The 20,872-nt window shown below is 35.2% G+C and overlaps 1 protein-coding gene across 1 annotated transcript in view; it reads right to left on the bottom strand.

Annotated features, from left to right (window-relative positions):
• GABRA1 (gamma-aminobutyric acid type A receptor subunit alpha1) overlaps positions 1-20,872 on the bottom strand; it is a 58,214-nt gene that overhangs the window by 12,919 nt on the left and 24,423 nt on the right. The window contains exons 5-7 of the mRNA XM_025434773.3: positions 17,550-17,770; positions 15,124-15,206; positions 7,759-7,902 (exon numbers count right to left, since the gene is read on the bottom strand). Coding sequence (XP_025290558.1) covers positions 7,759-7,902; positions 15,124-15,206; positions 17,550-17,770 — 448 coding nt within the window. The remainder of the gene's footprint in view (positions 1-7,758; positions 7,903-15,123; positions 15,207-17,549; positions 17,771-20,872) is intronic.

Below are 20,872 nucleotides of genomic sequence, written 5' to 3' on the forward strand. Positions count from 1 at the left end.
ACACAACCTGTGATTTATATCTCAGCCCATGGCCTGGCCATCTACTTTTAGCTACATATGGATAAAACTGTCCATGATCTCTAAATATCCCAACCTTCACTTTTCTGCAAAGTAATTGTAGAGGTTCCTGGTGTAGTTCTGCTTTCAGCTTTCTTCCTCATTTTTTCTTGACTCTAACCAGGAATTTCCCTTCTCACTCCTTGCCCTATTTGTATCTAGAGGGCTGCCAAATCAACAGCTCTAAGTGACACTGATTTCAAACCTGTACTCCCAAATATCTACTAGACATCTCAGAGATACTGATTTCTCATTGACATCACCAACTAAGTATGTTCAAAAACTGACATTCATTAACCTTTCTCATAAAAAAATAATGAATAGTGTAGAGCTGTGCTGCTTTTCCACTTAAGAGTCCATCTCTAAATTCATGGTCCTCTCATCTGTCTGCTCACTCAGGCTAAAATCTTAGAATCAAACCTTGCATGTTAAGTCGGGCTTCTGAGGGAGAGAGAAAGGAATCAGTTGATCATCACAATTTTAATTTCTCCTTTGCAGTATCTCTGGCTATGCCTTATCTCATGGTCACTGCTCTTATCTCCTTTGTAGATCTATTAACTGCCTTGTTTATTTCCAGTCACTTCCTCACTCCAGTTTCCCTAAATTTCGATGTCAGAGTAATCTTTTTAAAGCATACATAAAATCTTAAAATACCTTAATGCATTCCCATTATCTGCATTAAAGTTTCAAACCTCAGCACTATTGACATTTCAGGCCAGTTAATTGTTTGTTGTGGGGGCTGTCCCACATATTGTTGGATTTTTTACTTGACCTCTATCCATCAGATGCCACTAACAAACACTCTGTCCTTCCCCAGTGTGACCACAATGTCTTCAGTGTTACCTACTGACAAGTAAACTCTGTTACCTGGATTTAAGACTCTCCATGTCATAGCTGTAATATGCATTTCAGTATCATGTCTCATGTCTCACCACACATTTTCACATCTCAGTATCTTGACCTACAAAATTCTCTACTTGAAATCTATTATTAGTGACTATTTTGTTCATCTATGAATTGGGCTCAGTCCATGGTGGAATAGGAAGAAATGTCACATAGAAGCAAGTTTATTAGCCTTGGAAACAAATGGATTTGGGTTTAAAACTTATATGTGCTATTTTCTTTCTGGATAGCCTTGGGTAATTCACTTTATAGTCTCTGATCCTCAGTTTCCTAATCTGTAAAATAGTGAGAAGTATATTGTGGGGAGAATAAAGAATAAGGGCTCTATTTAAGATCATGCTGTATAGGAGTTTTAAAATAAATTTTAGTTCCTTTCTCCATTTTCTTCTCTTTTCCCTCCATTCAGAACTGGTAAAAGTATTGGTAAAAGAAAATGCATTGACTCTTTATAAGAGGAAATCATTCACACTCCCAAGTGTGTTTTCATTGCTAATTGTTAATAATGATAACAACTGTCATTTATTGATCGCTGGTAAGTAACTTCAAATTTATTTATACCTTCTGTTTACAGTTATAATACAATCTCATACTTCTTATCTTAGCTAATTTACATGCTTTATCCGTCTCATCAAACTGAAAGCTAATTGAGAAGAGGGATAGTTCTTTGAATATAGCATGTGTTTTACATATTTTAAGTATTCAACATCTGTGTGTGGTGAAAAGGGAGGCACTGAGGTTTAAGGACACTCACACAAATTAACATCCATGAGACTCTGTCTTTGGGAGGGTATATACAATGTTTACTAATTTCTTTTCAGTTTCTATAGATACCTTGGGTGATGACTCCAAGGTCATCTGAAAGAAATAAGTGATTTAAATTTGAGAAAAATGTAGAAAGCCAATTTTCCCAGCATTATGAAAAGATACTCCTGTGGGGACATGGCCATGTTACATTTCACCCTCTCAGGAGTATGCATTATTATTTCTAACCATTCATTCAACTGTGGTTTACAAAATGTCATCAGCTCAAAGAAAAAATTCCATCTTTCATATAATGTCAGAAAGATGAGTGTCTATACATATTCCATTATCATCTTTTGTTGTTCACAATGTGACATTTGAGGAAGATTCTGCAAAGAATATGATTTTGGAGGAGCTATTATTCGACATTTTGTTTGTTATATAAACCACTTCCTCACTAACAAATTAGAGAGAGAATAAGAGGACTTCAAATCTATTGAAATCATTTTCCTAAATTAAACAAAATCTAAGAAGTTTTGGCACAAAACATTTAAGTAAGGAAAAGAAAAGACAGCAAAATCGGAATCATGTTGTAATAGATTAAAGATAAAAGAAAAAAACAACAACAACAAAATCAATCTCCTATTGAATAGAAAGAGTATCTCTAGACATCAAGTGCTCATGCACTAAGCATGTCAAATTCTTTTTCTCTAATTCAACAGTCTAGAATTGTAATTCAAATATCCTTGCATATCATGTAACCCTCAGGGAAGCTTGTAAATTAGATGTGACAATATTTCTGATACATTACCATACAAAATTAAGGAGAGAGAAAGAAAAGAAGCAGGGATATAATTGTATAAAGCAGCTTCAAGGATTTGTTTAGAACTGGCTTCCATTTACTTGAAGAGTAAATACTTTGTTTAACTTTATTTGACTTCAGTTTCCTCATTTGTTCAATTAAAATGATAGTGCTTTATTTAACTATTTCCTAGGATGCTGGGAGGATAAAATGAAATGATAGATATGAAAGTTATTTTTAAAAATTGAGTCACATGGAGATTGACAGTGTGAAGACAGAAACAATAGAAGTATATTTTCTTCAGCTCTAAAAAGCAACCATTCACTTCAACAAAGTTGTAGTGAATTAGGCCTCTGTAAACCTGTCACTTTACTTTCAAGTGTGCTTCTAGGCTTTGTGTTTTCTAAGGCTATATGTTTCCTAAGTTTCTATGCTACTTTTTAAATAGGAATAAGGAATCAAAAATTATCATTGAGGGAGGAATTGGTATTTTAATATCTGCATCAAAGAGTTATGGAATAAAAAATTAAAAATATGATTAGAGTTCTAGTCCACTTAGACTCTTTAGACCCATCCCTTCATCTGAAATATGAATAGTTTGATCAGGTGACCATAGAGATCTTTTTGCCCTACTTCCAACCCCCAGTTTTTATATTTCATGGCTACAATGATTTCTCTGAAGATCATGTGCTAAGCTTCATAAATGGGAGCCTTGAGGCTCCTTGGATGAATGTTAATCACCACTCTTGTCTCTACTCAGGGAAAATGGGTGCTTTCCTCATTCATTTTGACCCTGCAGTGTCATCCTTAAATCAACTCATCCAGAGAAGACTATCTTTAAGAAAGAGGATCTTACAATTTCTCTTGGTTATTTGTCTAAGGATAAAAGTCATTCATAAAGAAGAAACATTCTTATTCAGCAAAGCTAACCTAAATTTCCTTAGATCAAATCTGTCTATTGATTTAGGTAAATATGAAGGTTTTATAGTCATCACCATGTACTTTAAAAAGGCATTACATATTATTATATTCTTATTGTTTTCTGGCCATATTATTATTATTATGCCTGATGACTAATTTAATTATTATAATTTTTGTAGAAGTCATATTTACATGCTCTTTCATCACCATTGTAATTTTTGCTGGGCACTCCTTAAAGAATTACTTAGGAAACATAATGTGGTGTAGTAGAATGAGATAGGTGGCCATTTCTGGTGTCCAGTTCCAAACTGCCTTTCCTGATACTTCAAGCAGAAATGACTTCTTCTTTATGCCATGTGGCTCCCTTGCACTAGCTCTGTTATTATTATTAATAGTAATATCTAATATTTATTACATAATTTGTACATGTTAGACACTCTGCTAATAAGCAGGTTGCATGCATGTTTCTTATTTAAATCTCACAGTGGCTCATGAAATAAATTCTTTTATCATCCCCAAATAGTACAAGAGAAAGATGAACAGAGAGATGTCTTGCCAAAGGTCAGAGAGTTAATAAGTAGTAAAACCAGCATTTAAACCTTCACAGTATAATTCCAGAGTCCACACTTTTAAATCCATGCTATACCACATTATTGCATTTCACACATGTCTATGTAGCCTGTTACTAGTTATATGGTTGAGAACACTCGGCAGCTAGATTACCCAGGTTCAAATTCTAGCTCTGCCTCTGCCTATCTGTATGATCTAGGAAAAACAGTTAAATCTCTCTGGCTTCAATTATGTTCCACCTGTAAAATGGATATAATAACATTAATACCTATATCCTGGGATTGTTGTATTATTAGAACAATGCCAAGTGTATGTTAGCTACTTATATCAATCAACTATGAGCTTATTGAAGGCAGAAATTATGTGTCCTTCATCTATCTTTCCTAGGCCCAATTGCAATGTCAAACACAGTAAGTGAGCAAATGGTTGAGAGAATTAGTGAATAAATGAATGAATAACTTCATTCTGGATTTGCCAACTGACTGGACTCATCCTTCTATGTGCCTGTAAAGGTTTTTCTCTGCCAGGTGAGTAGGTGTATTCAAACTAAATCTCTAACTTATTGTTTTCCTCCAAATCTATGGTAGACACCAGGAAGGATACTGGGGTTCTAATGTGTTTACACTGAATTTAAAAATCCAAGCATTGGATTAAATCTCATATTCCCTCCTGCTATGTCACCGAAGTGATCTAGAGGTATTTGACTTGAAGGAGATCACTGGTAGGTAGTACATATGAATGTGTGTTTACATGTGAGTTGGCTTAGGCAAGTAGGGCAACCCCTTCTAAGAGGTGATCTGAATCGCTTCTCTCCCCACAGAGAATTTTCAGGTAGAAGTAGATGGTTTTTATCTAATCATTCTTCATGTGGTGGTCTTTCCTGCTATCAGTCCTACTGTTCTGACAGAAACAAGGAGGTAAAGTACTTGATGCTTATTTACCTTAATATTTTCAGGGTTCCACATGGATATGTGAAACATGGGATTGAAGACCTTAAAAAGATCTTTGTTTCTTCCCATAGCAATCTACCAAAGTGGATTTTTGATGAGCTAAAGTAGACCCAGAGGGAGTATAGTTCAGTGTTTTATTTTGATATTGAAAATGTACACCAACCTGAGCTCCTACATCTGAGAATTTGCTCACTATTTTCCTTACCTCCCTTTCCCCCCACCAATATTCATTTATGGGAATGATAAGAGAAAGCTCTTATTTGTACAGGTAATGCTTGCTGCTTTAGCACAGAATGAGTACTTTCAACAGATCCAACTTATGAGGTCCAGACAGTTTGATGATAGTGGGTTAGGCCACTGCCTCTCATCCCGTAGCCCCATTTATGCCTGTATATCATTTATGAATAACTAGAATTTATGTAGGCTACATCCTGATGAAACCAGAGAAGTCTCCAAGTTCATCAGACTTAGCCACTCACCTTGCAGACATGGAAACTGGTCATAAAGAGGGATGCAGTGACATGCCAAGGTCACTAGCACTAGAACTAGAGTAGAGCCACTTCTTCCTCTGAGTAACCCTTGGGATTTGTATATAGTTCTAGTATTGAATGTATGCCACTGTGCTTGTGTTACTGTCGTTCTAATGGTAATGGAGAATTTCTTGAGGGAAAGATTATTTTCAATCTTCTGGACCTAAAACAGTGATTATTTGGTTCCCAACAAGTACAGATTAACAACATGAGAGGCAACCCCTGAAGCAATCCCTCCTTGATTATCCTAGGCTGGATACGTTTATTGTTTTATTCATTAATTCACAATATTTATTTAGTGCCTCTTCTGTTTCAGCTACTATAGTAAATAATAGGGATACAGAAGACAGATATGGTCTCTGGCCTCACAAAAATGTTAATCACAGCACTTAACACCCATTTTGATAAATATAGTTCATGTGTTTGTCTTCCCTTAGACTTCAGATTCCACGACAGCAAGCTCTCTGCCTTGTCTGTCATTGACTGTACAGTGCCTACCACAATATCCAGCATATAATAGCATTTATTTTTGAAAGTGAACGCTTCTCATTTTCCTATGTTTTCCCATAAAACTTGTGAGGTAGAAAATTTTTCAGATTTTCCATGTTCTGGGATATCTTTAAGACTATAGCAATAACTACTACATGCCATTTTGCATGCTTACTATATGTAATATTCTACTTAGTGTATTATATTATCTTTAGTGAAAAAGTATAAAATCTCCACTTTTTAGAAGAGACAGTTTCCAATTGTAATCAGAAAAATGACTTTCCCAAAGTCACTAGACTTCTATGTGGCAGGACCAGGACTTGATTGCACATCTTTCTCACTACAGAGCCTAAAATCTTCCCACTATTCCACATGCATTTTTAATGTGGACAAAGCTGAGGAAAAATCTTCTCCATTTTTCAAAACAAGAAACATAAATATTTGAACTTTCAGAGTAGCCATAGTTGTGATAAAATAAGCAAAAGGCAGAGCCCATTAAGCAAGGATTTTCCAATAATCAGAATAAGATATATTGACCTATTACTTGGACTTTTTAGAATTATTGGGGTTCTGACATAAAACCTGAAATCTAAGGAAGAGAATTTTCTGAAAAAAATAGCACTTCTACCCTTATTTATTACCAAATTGTATTTTTTTTAGAAATTACCAAAGTTAGTGAACTAATTTATTATTATTATTTTTTTAATTCATGAGAGACAGAGAAAGAGGCAGAGACACAGGCAGAAGGAGAAGCAGGTTCTATGCAGGGAGCCCAATGTGAGACTCAGGACTCGATCCTGGGATCCCAGGCCTACACCCTGAGCTGAAGACAGATGCCCAACTGCCGAGCCACGCAGGCATCCCTAATCTAAATTTTTTAAGACAGCTATAAAAACTGCTGACTTCTGTTAAGGCTTTAATGATTGAACATAATTAAAATTATTGAGATTGCAGAAGGGTTAAAATTCAACTTTTTATAATTTTCTAGCCCAATGATCACATTCCATTTGGTTGCAAAATGGATATTTACATAACTAAACTCTTATTTCTTGAAACAACTTCAAAAGTCTAAAATTTGGGGTCCAGCTGCTTAATAGCACTTGCTCCAGTTCTTAGTATTACATTGGTAAAACAGTTATAATACTAAGAAGAATGGCACCCCACTTTTTTCTAATGCCAAAGTGGAATGAATGGTCAGTAATGTAATGATGTTTCTGTAGGATTTAACTGTGGAAGATCCATAGCTGAGATACAAATGGATTTGTAGAAGGAATTAGTGTTTGGTATCTTATGTATAATGATCACTGCTACAAATTCACCAAGATTCACTGAATCATTGCAATAAGTCAGGCCTAGATGATATTAATAGCTAACATTTATTAAGAATTTTTTATATGTGCCAGAAACTATCATAAGTATTCTTCACGGATTTAATTTATTTCTTCCAACAACCCTGCAAGGTGACCACAATCAACAAGTAAGGTGGAAGTGTAAGAATTTAATACATACATTCTCCTCCAAAAGTTCACATTTATAAATACTCAGCTACCCTGATCTCATAGAACTGGTACCTTATTTTGCAAACAAAGAAACAGAGGCCAAAAGACATTAAATGATGAATCCAAGGGCATAAATCTATAGAGTTTACACTAATTCCTAGCTTATCTGGTTTCAAGGTTAGTGAAATTTTCTCTCTATCTGTGTTATTGAAGAACTTACTGAATTCTCACATTGTCACTCACAAAAACTGTTTATATTTCTTCTGACATATCTGGAATAATCAAGTGGCACTAACCTGTACTAGACTGAACAATTCCAGAGTCTACTGTTTGTCCAAGAAGATCATACTGATTTAGGCGTGACCCATCTTCTGCTACAACAACTGAGCGTGCTGGCTCTCTGGTCCACTCATAAACAACTTCTGCTCTAGTATACGCATCTGAAAGGAAAGAAAGGAAAATGGTCCATGGGTCATGCTACTGCAAGTCTCCTAATTAGCTGATGAGTCCTACCAGTTTCATATTTTCAATTGCATGGCCAGGACAGGCAGGACCAAAAGCAGAGCCCATATCCCTTAATTTAGGAAAACTGAAACACATTTTCCTGATTTGTTCTGTCATCTGTTCACTCTTACAACAAATGGTTATTAAGCATCTACAAAAGACAAAGTACCTTGCTGAAAAAATACATAACAAACAAGTTTCCCTGATGTTGTGGAACATGCATGGCAGTAATGGGGACAGAAATAGACAAGCTAATAAACATATAATTTCAAGTAGCGTTAAATGAAACAATGCCGTACACAATAGGTGAGGGGGTAGAGAATGAAAGACATGGACGTATTTTAGGCAAAGACTCAGAGAGGGTCACTGAGGAAATGACCATTTTATGCATGACAGAAATGAGAGTAGGCTATATAAGTCTTGGGGAAGAATCTGCTGGATAGGTGAACAAATTTTTTTTTTCCTCTGGCCCTGATAAAAGCTTTATATGTTATAGGAAGAACAGGAATACTGATATGACTAAATCTGAACTACATGAGAAATGAAATAAGGTTAGAGGCAGTAGCATGGGTTCAGATTATGTTGGGTCAGGGGAAGGTCATGATAAATGTGAAAAGTAACACTGGAAATTTTACTGAGCATCCATTTTTAAAAGAAGTCTGACTTTACTTCCTTTTAAATTAATTCTCCTTTCTATGGTATTTACTATTGTGACAATATGCTGATGAGATACACCATTTAGCTCATTACACTTCTCAATCATTTTCATTTACCATGTCACTTTTCACCCAGCCATCTTTCTACATGAGAAGTGAGGTCATAATCCTGATCTGTAATTCTGAAAGGTTGGGAGAAGAGGTGTAGAGAATGAGTGAGAAGGTGAGGAAGAAGGGATTCTATAGCTTTTCTGGTTTCTAGTCACAGAATACCATTATACATAGGGTGGAATGATAGTATATACTCTCCTTTGTTTAGATGTAGAGTGATATTAAAAATAAAGAGAACAGCACATTAGTAAAAGCAGAAAGTTTCCAGGGTTATATCAGGCAGATATGATAGCAAAAGCTTCCTTTACTGTGAAAGCTTTACTCCTTGGCCAACTTCTGCATTAGGCACAGTAGATAGTGTCCAGGGTCTGCAATACTTCTAGGTGACCAAACAATGTTTTAATTTCATTTAAAATAAAAAAAAGTGAGCATAACCCAACTTGAATTCTATTCATCTTTATACCAACATAGTCATAAAATATAAAAGTTAAAAATATAAAATTAGAAACTAAAATATATATTTTAATATACATTTTTTTAAGGAATTGTTCACAAACGGAAGTTCCTAGAGCTTGTTAATATCATAATGTGTCCCTGTTTCACCCAACACTTGCCCCAACGTAACCAAACTTGAGAGTTTTGTTTAATTCTTTATCCAAGCTGAAATATTATGAGATGTGAAGTTATGGTTGCATTTTTACACCCATGTGAAGCTTCCATAAGAAAGATGAGAGCCATGCCTCTCATTCTCTGAACCAAAGCTTCTTCTTGCCTCTGGGATGAATTTTGCAGAAAAGTGTAGCCAGTCTTCTCCTGATTTTACAGTGTCTGGTCTATTCCAGCATCACTTTTGGACCAACATACAATCAGGTTATTTTTGTAATCAAATTTCTCCAGAAGTTTGAGAGAATATACTAGGAATTAACTTAGTGGTTATTACTTCTTTCATAAACATGTAAGATTGATAAATGAATGGTTTTAGAATTTGTTCTTATTGAATTTTACTTTTTAATCATGGCTGCCCTCATTGACTTTTTTTCATGGCAATAATCTTTTATGTATGTATGTATGTATGTATGTATGTATGTATTTATAGCTTTAGTAAGGTATAATTGACAAATAAAATTATAAGACATTTAAAGTGTACAACATAATTTGATACACATATATAGTGAAATAATTCCTATTATTTGTTAAGTTATGTGTCAAGTTAACACATCTCATTGACTTAAAATTTTGAATCATTTCAGCATTGCATTTGTTAAGGAGAAGAAATGCATTTATTAGCATCTAAAACATGATTTATTTTTAAAATTCCCCAAAGAAGTGCAGAGCATAGTAGCTTGAGAAGAACCATATTGCTTACAATTTGCAGGTACCATATTCAGTAAAATATTTTTCCAATCATTATAAATTTTTCTTTTTTAATGGAAGGGTCTTGCCTAAGAAGACAGCCAAAGTTTATGGTAACATAGAATCACTGATTATTAACATGGAAGGATTTCAGAGGTCATATAATTTGTCTCATTTTACAGATGATAAACTGAACCACAGAAACGAGACATATTTAAGGGTTTAAATATTTAGATAGTTATTTAGTGGGGAAACTGAGGTAAGAGCATAGAATGATATTCATTCTACTCTACTGCTATTAATAAGGATTTTCTAGGCAAAAACTGTATATTATATTCTCAAAATCCAAGCAGGGATACTTGATGGTCAAGTATTTAGGGATGAAACCAATTCTAGACCTTGTGTCATTTTGTAACAATTAAAACACTCTTGCTACTGTATTGTACTATCATTAACAACAGTGCTTGGACTCTACCTTTTCCTACCTCATCATGTGTTGCCAAAGGGCTGCTAATACAGTTTTAGAGGAAAAAACTTGTTACCATCCACTTTTCACTTCATATAATTCAATGTCTCATACTTGTAATGTCTTAGAAACTCCATTGGGTATAAAATCTACAATAAACACGAAACTATTGTGAAAGGGGAGATTACTCATTGTTCACGTCTCTTAGTGGAAATCTCCCAAAATGCAGAGCAGATCTACATGATTAAATAGGTAAGGGGATTAAGAAGTGCACTTGTGAAGAGCACCAGGTGTTTTATGGATGACTACATTGTACACCTGAAAATCATATTACACTGTATGCTAACTAGAATTTATTTATTTATTTTAAAGAATTTATTTATTTATTTGAGACACTGCATGCATACCGTGCACTTGAGCTAGAGAGGAGCAAAGGGAGAGGGAGAAGCAGACTCCCTGCTGAGCAGAGAGTCCAACTTGGGGCTCAATTCCAGGACCCTGAGATTATGACCTGAGCTGAAGGCACAAGCTTAATGGACTGAGCCACCCAAGTGCCCCAACTACCTAACTGGAACTTAAACAAAAACTTAAAAAAAAAGTTGGTGTTTTAAGATGTAGAAGACATATCTAAGGTATATCACAATAGGTGATATACCTTATTTCTTCATTTCAGTATCTAGAAAGTACTTTTTATGAAAACCTCCTTCATCTGAGACTATTCAGCATAAAGAAAATAAGGTTAAAAAGAGTCTTCAGGTACTTAGTCAAAATGTTGAGCTCAGATTTCAAATAAATCAGCAGATTACCAAAGAAAAAAATTAACAAGAAGACAGAAAGTTTTGGTTGGGCTTATGAAAGAATTTGTGGTGAAATAACTCTGGGAACATAGACTTGGTATCAGAAGAGTATCTGTTAATACAGACTATCACTTCTCTTTTATGGGCCTTTATCTTTCCATTTGTATGAAGCAGGCACACTAAATAATTTCTAAAGTTATTTATTACTCAAAATTCATTTAAATTTCTACTTATCACTCTCTCCTTATTTATAAGGCACTATGCTTGATAATCAGTAGGGAAACCATCACTTATCAGTCCTTACAAGGTCTAACACTCTCCTAGATCTTATTGTCAGAATATCATTTGAATCTCTTAGAATCAAAGTCTTATTTGTATTTTCTTCAAAAAGCAATTGAAAGATGTCAATTGAATCATGTATGTTGTCTTCTGGTTATCTGGCCTTATGAAGAGGGCTCTATCACCAATAAGCAAAAAGTGTGATATAACACTGACAATCAGGGTCTAATGGAAAGTAGTAAGGAAAACATCTGCTTTTCTTAGGTTAGTTCTTATCAACATATGGATGAGGTTGCCTCATAAACATTTATTACAGTGTTTTACTAAATTATTACAAAATCCTGTAGCTTCTCTCTTGTTTATTTTCTTCTGTGATATTTTGGCAAGATGTTTGCTCAAAAACTGGGTCAAAGCATTTTTAGCCCACGTTTGCCTCAGTTTCTTAATTTAAGAAGTGTGCTAATTAGGCCAGGTCAGAGAACTAACTATACAATAAATCAACCCCCACTGCTTCCTCTCAAGCCAATGGCAGGCAATGGTAATTATTCATGGTGCTCTCCCACTGAGCTCAGATGCTTACTTTTTAATATCAAGCCTCCTCTGTTTGTTTAATTCCCCACAGGTCTTAAATCCTGTTTTCTGAGGCTTCTCTGAGATTTAAACATTAAAGGGCATTTAAAACCTGATTATTGTATATTTAATAAATATTTATTGAGTGTACATTATAGTAGGCTCTGTGCTAGGAAATGCTGAACAAAATAGGTTGTGCTCTAAATGGAGTTTACAGTCTCCAGACAATAAAAAGTCAACCAACAAATAAAACTAGTAATTATTGTGTGATACATCTAAATTAAACATGTATTATAATCAAGGCACTATATGTAAATTTAGATAAGGTCATTAGGGAAGGCCTACGAGATGACATTTATGCTGAGAAGTGGAAAAGTAAAAGAAGCCAATTACAGGAAGAATGAAGGGAAGAGTGACCCAAGTAGAGAAAAGAGCATGTATAAAGGCTCTGAGGTGGAAAACAGATTTTTATTTAACTTCAGTTTTCTTATATGAGACACTATTTACTTTCTAATCATTATCCATTTCCTCCTTCCTGAAATACCTCCAATTTTCTTCAGACTGACAATGTGCCTAGTTAAGAATATTTCTTCCCAGTTTCATTTGCAGTCAGCATTGGCAATGGGACACATCTTTGATTATTAATGAGATGTGAGTAAATGCCTTCTAGGATTTTAGGGAAAGCTTTTATCTTTTTGATACAGATGCTAGTTCCTTCTTCTTTGTCCACAATTCTTTATTTTGAAAGCAGATGCAACGGCTGGAGTTGCAGCAGCCATTTTGTGATCAGGAAGATCTAGGGGCATTTTAGAACATCATCCTTGTTAAGATGCTGACTAACCAACAATCAACCAACAATCACCATCATTCATCTTGTATAGAAAATATAAACGCTTCTTTTCAGCTAATTATACTCACTGCTTGAAAGCTATTCCTGACTAGTATGTTAGACAAGTAATTCGTTGTCCAAAACAAGGTTATAAATGAAGATAAAAGGGGGCACTATTAGTAGTTACACCAGGATAATCAGCATAAATAAGTACTGCCTCAGGCAAAGTATAACGCACAATCTTCCCAAGTATAAGATTATTTTGTGGATGAGATGAACTAATACATATAAAATATTTAATATACTGTCTCGCATATAAGTAACACATAATACATAATATTATTGTTAAAAATGGAAGTGGTAATCAGGAGAAAACATAGTAGTCCATAATATAGAATATACGTTCAATTGGGAAAAGAGTGGGGAGGAGGGAGTTATCACCAAAGGCCTGTTTGGCTGACAATTTTTGAAGTAGTTTGTCCTTGGGTTTCAGTATAGAATTAGATTTATAAATAAACTTGTCTCTCCATGACTAGTGCTGCTAGGAGCCTGAAGGCCCTTTGCTATTTTCTTTGCTTGCTATCTTCCTACACTACCACTATTTTTTTCTATGAATCATATCTTCACCAAAATAGTTACTTAGACTGTCTGTCTAGTGGGAACAGAGAGCTGGTTAGGTAGTCCAGGAGTTGACTCAGTCCTTATAAGTACCTCTTCTACAGGAAACCAGTAATACATTGCTCTCACACCCTTTATATATGCATACTAGTCAAAAGCAGAAGGGTAGAGAAAGACCAGAGCTGACTCTGCTGGCCACTCTTCTCTTGGCTCCTCTTATGTGTATCTATCTGCATATTTTCGAACAGCAGAAGCCCAGAGGGTTATCACAAAGTTTTCTAGGATACCTGCAAAAGCATTAATATGCACATGGAATTCATGGGATATCCTAACAAGTCGAGAACTTTTCTAAAGATTGTGATTAGGGTAAATTCTCATCAGGGAATATTTTTTTAGGTGTAGGCTTCATTATTAAGAAACAATTATCATCCACTGTTGCCACCTACCAATATTTCCATCTGATAAACAACCTGAAATATTCTTAAGGTCAAACAAATGTCAGCAATGATACGAAATAAGCACAATGATCTCCATTTATTGGCAGGGAGATATTATCTATGGGGTAAAAACATCTGTACTCTGCTTGTTTTTCTATGAATAAAGCTTTAACAAAAGTAGAATTTTTCCACTAATTAATTAAATCCATTCTTTCTTATTGAGGAGATAGGGAATAATCTCATTCTGAAATAACATTTTAAAATGGAATAAAAGATTATTACTTATACAAAGTATTTTTTAAAAGATTTTATTTATTTATTTGAGAGAGAAGGGAAGAGAGAGCATTGGGGGGGAAGGGCAGAGGGAATAGCAGAATCCCTCCTGAGCAGGAAGCCTGGCCCAGGCTCTATCCCAGGACCTAGAGATAAAAACCTGAGCTGAGGGACACCTAGGGGACTCACGGCTGAGCGTCTGTCTTCAGCTCAGGACATGATCCTGGAGTCTCAGGATCGAGTCTCCCATCAGGCTCCCTATATGGAGCCTGCTTCTCCCTCTGCCTGTCTCTGCCTCTCTCTCTCTGTGTCCCTCATGAATAAATAAATAAAATCTTAAAAAAAAAAAAAACCTAAGCTGAAGGCAGATGCTTAACACACTAAGCCATCCAGACATTCCTAGAAAGTGTTTGCAGCAAATCACTAAACTTTCTTCATGCTTTTTATCTGTCCCCCAACAGACTTTAATAATTGGAGGTTTCTTGCTTAAATACTTAGGTCTCTCAGGGATGCCTGGGTGGCTCAGTCAGTTAAGCATCCGACTATTAATTGTGCCTCAGGTCATGATCTCAGGGTCATGAGATTCAGCTCCACATAGGGCTCTGCACTCAGCACAGAATCTGCTTGTCCTTCTCTGTCTGCTCCTCCCCCTGTGCACGCTCTTTCTCTCTCATAAATAAATAAATAAATAAATAAAATCTTTAAAACTATTAAATAGAGAGGTCTCTTATAAGAATAAAGAAAAATTAAAATTACAAATTTACTCACAGCTTCCAAATTTTAGTGGGCAGGCATGGGCATCCATAGGAAAGTCCTCCAAATGCATTGGACACTCAGCTCTCACCGTCAGCCTTACCAATTAAGAAGACAGAGGACATAAACAAGAGCCCTATAGATAAAATACTTGGCTGATAAACCTGACTAGGTTGTCACTAACTCTAACAAATACATTAAGAAAAGCAAGAGAGGCAGGCTCAAACTTCAGCATGATACTGAGCTGTTAATGTTAACCAAAAGATCTAAAAGGAATTATTTACAACAATGACTAGATTCTATCCATTTATTTGTTTTGATAAAATAGGTGACACCAGATTTTGTATGATGGACAAGCATGTTTAATGTTTTCCAAGACAAGCATCATTACCTAATTCACCTAGACTCAGAAAATCTTTTGAGACTATAATTAGATGTAAGCAAATACTTGGATAAAGACTTGGCAGAGAAGAAGACATGGACAGCTAGGAAGAGAGGAGAATGTCTCCTCTCCTCAGTGCAGCTCTCCCCATCCCCTTCTCTAAAACAGCACCAGACAGCATAAAACAAAAAAAAAGGAGTAGGTTAAGGAGAGTTTGTGGGTGATCCCACTATAATCCAACCATTTTGTTTTATATAGAAACCTGCTGCCTAATTGAAGCCAGGATTTTGCTGTGCTTCTTTCTAGTCCCTATCTTCATTTCTATTTACATTTGAAAAATGGTAAAGAAAATAATTCACTGAAATACATTTGATTTTGTTTGGTGGACTTAGGAATTTATACCAAATTCATCATACAGTTTTTATAAAATATATTTATCCATATTATTAAGTAGCTGAAGAAATGGGGTAGGAATGTCTTTATAGCCAGTAAACTCGTTAAGTGATTCCAATGCTGATGAAAGCAAATATGACATGTGTAAATTAATGACCAAACTTACATTTTAAAATTCAAATTTTAAGGAAAGTGATGATATATTAGCAAAGGAGGTGGTAAGTTTAGGAGATCGGCAATAACAGGCTAGTTATTGACGAAGAACACTGTGCATATCAGAAAGTATGAATTGCTAAACTTCACAGTAGATGCAAATCCTGCCCCAGAAAATTGATAGCTGAGAAGAATAAATACTGAACTTAGGCTCAAAAACAGGCGTAGGAAAGGAAAAAAAAAATGGGCATAGGGTGTTTTACAAGGGGCAAATACTTCAGGTTTCAATTATAAATAGATTTTACCCGGATGATCTGGAAAGGTCTCACTCAACATAGACATGTTGAGTGTCTATGTTGGACATAGACACTCAACACAGAGGACATGTCTGTCCACTGATCCTCTATTTTTTTCTCTCTCTTTTTTATTTTTGCATGTGATTTGTCACTCTTTTAATTCTATTAGATGTTTACTAGTTGAGTCCAACACCTAAAGTAGCTCCTGAAGCGCTTTTTCTTTCTTTTTCATTTGGATATTTTTGTATAAAAAGGTAGAAATTCTGGCAGCTCTCTTCAAAAGCAAAGCATCCCTCTATTCCCACACTAAACAAAATCCACCGAGTCTAGGATTTTGCCTCCATTATCTTTTCATGCCAAAGGAATAATTGGACAGTCTGAATTACCAAGTACTGTCCAGATCTATAAAAACAACATTCTAACAAGTCACTTGGGTATGAAATAACTGCTTCCCTTAAGAATAAGTTCTGTACAATTTTAAATTTCTTCAAATTAGGAATATTTTAAACATTTTTTTCTTTAAAAGTATTCACAACTTTTTTTGATTTGTGTTTCCTTCATTGAACTGTAAATGAATGAAAATATCTAGCTGCTAGGTTTTCCAATAATCTCAAAATGGAAGAAGTGTTTATAAAGCAGATATATATATGTATATATATATTATATTTTTTTCTTCAATTTAAGCAAAATTAAGAATATTTATATTCTCTAATAATATCTAATAACATCATTATAAATTCATATACTTCTCTAAATGTATACTTTCACATGAATCTATGGTTTTTAAGATGAACTGTTCTAATTTCGGGGGATTTTTTCCTCCTTTTTATGTAGAAACATTGTCAGATATATATCTTGAGACAGCGTCTAGAAATTTAATCTAGACCTTATTGGGATGCAGAAATATTTTAGGTTAGTAGTAGGGGGAAGAAATTCCTCATACTGAACTAGCACAGGTTGGATAGATACTTGAGATATATTACTTAATATACATTATAAATTCCCCTCCCATTTTGTCTAATCATTTTACTTAATGCTTTCATACTTCCATAATACTTCAGTCAGTTTATTTTTCATACTGGAGCAATTATTAAGGTTGAAAAACAAGGTAAACAGAAAGCCAGATATTTCACCATGCCCTATCAACTTCATAAGCACATATATATGGGACAAAAAAGTATAAAAAGAATCACAAATGGAAACACAGTCATCCTTACCTCATGGTGTACAACAAGGTACCATCCTCTGTGATCCTCAGGAGTTTGTTTGGCATGGTCATGTTGTGTGCCACAGACTTCTTTCCATTGTGAAAGAAGGTATCCGGAGTCCAGATTTTACTTGCCATTAGGTTATTTAACCGGAGAACTGTCATGGGTCCTTTAAATTTTAATCTTTCATCCTTCCAGCTTTGACGGAAAAATACATCTATTGTATATTCCTAGGTAATTTTGGAAAATGGCAGAGAGTTCACTGAGCTGTATTTTGCAATGCAAATGGCTTACACAGACAATGCATAATTTTTGTAATTTTAAAAGCAAAATAGGAGGTAGGTGATGTTTTTAGAAGTAAACTGTGGTGGTCTGTACATATTGGTGTCAGGTGAATCACTGGTCGGCATAATCATTTTTTAAAATATCTAAAATGTCTGAAATATTTCTTGGTCAGAAAAATTCCACAATTATCTCTTCAGATATATGAAAATAAAATCATGCTCTAATCCCTACACCTCTACTACACCAGCACTCAAAAAAATAGGATACAGTACAAATAAAAACAAAACTCATGTTAGAGGTTACCACAGATAGGAAGATGTTTAAATTACATAATGACAGCTACAAAGGTAAATCATAGCATCTTGGGGGGCCCTTCCATAGTCTGAAAACCTCACAGTCAGTTTCAAATCATTCATGATTCTAATATTAGCATGACAGTCCCATCTCCTTTATGGCTAAGTAAAAAAAAAAATTTTACAGATAATGTATATGGACTTTCAGTTTTCCACAACAAAGAAGATTATGAAAATAATCTGTTTCACCGTCAATTGGGATCTTTGCCAAAAAAAAAAAAATTCAAAATATTCGAGTGTGTGTGTGTGTGTGTGTGTGTGTGTTTGAGTATATGTGTATATAAGACACATGAGAAATGTGTGAAGCTCATCATCATTCACAGCCAGGGAATCTATTTATTTGAATAAACACAGAATTCCTTATGGCAATACCCAGAGACAAACATCTGCTAATCTGAAAACAAGCAATGTGACTTACCAGCTCCTAAAATTGAAAAGGGTAATATCCATCTTCCTTGCAGCACTTGCTACACTGACACTAAATTTGGAACTTAATGGTTTGAAATAAAGATTCCCACATTCTCCATTAATCTTAGCATGCTCCAAACTGGAAGGAAGACTAACTTGAAAACATCATGCTACATTTTCTTAATCCCCTAAACCCTGATGCATTAGAAAGCTGTTCTTTTTTTTTTTTTTAATCTTATACATATCATCTTGAACATGCGGAATAAATAATGTCTGTGTCTAGGCATTTTGTGCATGAATTTAACTACCTGTCTTTTTCTCAGGCTTTAAGTAAGATTGGGTAAAGATTGAGGAAAAGTTTATCCTTTCTGCCACAAGTTTGGTATTACTGAGCCCTTCTGATCAAGTAACTAATAGTTATTACTGGATAGTTTACAGTGCACCAGGCATAGCACTAAATGTTGACTGAGAGAGCAACAAGGAAGTGTAACATGAGGCCAGTTTATTTTTGTGGGCAAGAGAAACTACCTTGTCTGTTGCTTAGGTTTTTCCATATCTGGAAGTGTGAGGTGAAATGGCACTGAGATACATGACGTAAGAATTTACTCACCAAGAAACAGTTTTTAAGCATCTTTTAATTTAGCAGAGGGAGAAACTGTTTAGACTTGGATGCTGTAAGGAAAACTTATGGAGTAGGATGGGCATACAATGGTTGTTTCCATGAGGAGAGAGATGGAGAGGGAGCCTATGGACTACACTGGGAAGTGATACAGACGAGCAGTGCTTGCCAGAGAAGCAAATGGATGGATTTACCCTGAGCTGTGTATGTTCTTTTCTCTGGACGACAGGCTTATGAGATAGGGATATGATAATAAGGATATTTCTATTACTCAGGAATCAGCCACATGAGCTCTATTTTCTGTCCAACTGAACTACTTTAGCTTGTCAAACAGTAGCGGGAACAGTCACTTATAAATCAAGATGCCAAGTATGCCGAACTGACCATATTCTTATGAATCCAAAAATTTTATTTTGTTCATTTGTTTGCTTGCTCTAAGATTTTTGAAAATGAAATAAATGTTAAATATTTTAAAAACCTAAAATAGATTTATTACCAAATCTGTGATACAATATATCCAAAGTCAATGATTCCAAAAATTATGTCAACACTTGCCAAACTCCTCATGTTTACGTATTTGTCATGTTTACAACCAGCTTTACTTACCTGTGCTAATGGCAGACATTGAAATCCCCAAATTCACTTATGATATTCTCCCTTCAAATATTGTACTGGCCACACAAGCATGCACACACACACTGCAAAAGTAACTGGATAAGCTTTCGTATCCATGTTCCCTTCAGCTAGAAGTGGAAATGAAAACTGAAATAAAAACACTTGATAGTGATCAGATCCTGTCTAACCAAGAGTGTAAATATTTGGTCTCCCATTTTATTAGAACAGCCCCTGCAACACTGCCATGGTAGCAGCAGGCAGCTCTCAGCATGACCTCACCCTCGGGGTCCTAGTTCACTAGACCAGATAGGCCAGAACTGCTTCTACAGAAAGCTGGAATAAGAAGGAGGATAGCAGAGCTGGAGCATAATGGTTAGGGATATAAGTTCTCAACCTGCTAACTGCTAACTTTGTCTGTCTGCCAAATGTGTGACTTTAGGTCATTTTCTTATCTTTCTAAATTCCAGTTTCCAATCTATAAAGCAGGGATCATGCAGTACTGATTTCATCTGTACTGCATATCTCTCTATTGTGAGAAATGAGTTAACAATGCAAGTGAAAAGCTTGCAAGAATGTCTGAAACATAGGCAGTTCTCAGTAAACATTAGAAGTTGTCTCCCAATTTTTTTTTTTTTATCAACACCAATTTATATCAGATTTCGATGTAGGTGGGAATGAGAAATGTGTTCTTTGGACGGTAGCAGCATAGGAAACCTCAGGAAAGTGAGGTGGTCATAACCAAGCAAAGCAAAATCAGAGGCAAAAAGAAAAGTCTCTACAGAAGACTGTCTGAATAAAGTTCAGAAGTGAAGAAACTGTTCAAGGTTCAGCGTTCCAGCCCCTACCATTCTAGTGAGAAGTTTCTCCGTGTTACCCTGTTCAATAGAGTAGGTTGCTGGAGAATGTGAGTCTTACTCTGAATACTGGGACAAAACATCCATTATGTTCCTAAGCAAATATTGTATTGAAGTGTTCCCACTTGCACCATCTATTACCATCTGTGTGTGCTTTGACTTTATACATTTTAAGCACCATGGAGAACATGGCTCTGT

This window comes from Canis lupus, chromosome 4, assembly GCF_003254725.2.
Source record: "Canis lupus dingo isolate Sandy chromosome 4, ASM325472v2, whole genome shotgun sequence".
NCBI classification, from domain to species: Eukaryota; Metazoa; Chordata; class Mammalia; order Carnivora; family Canidae; genus Canis; species Canis lupus.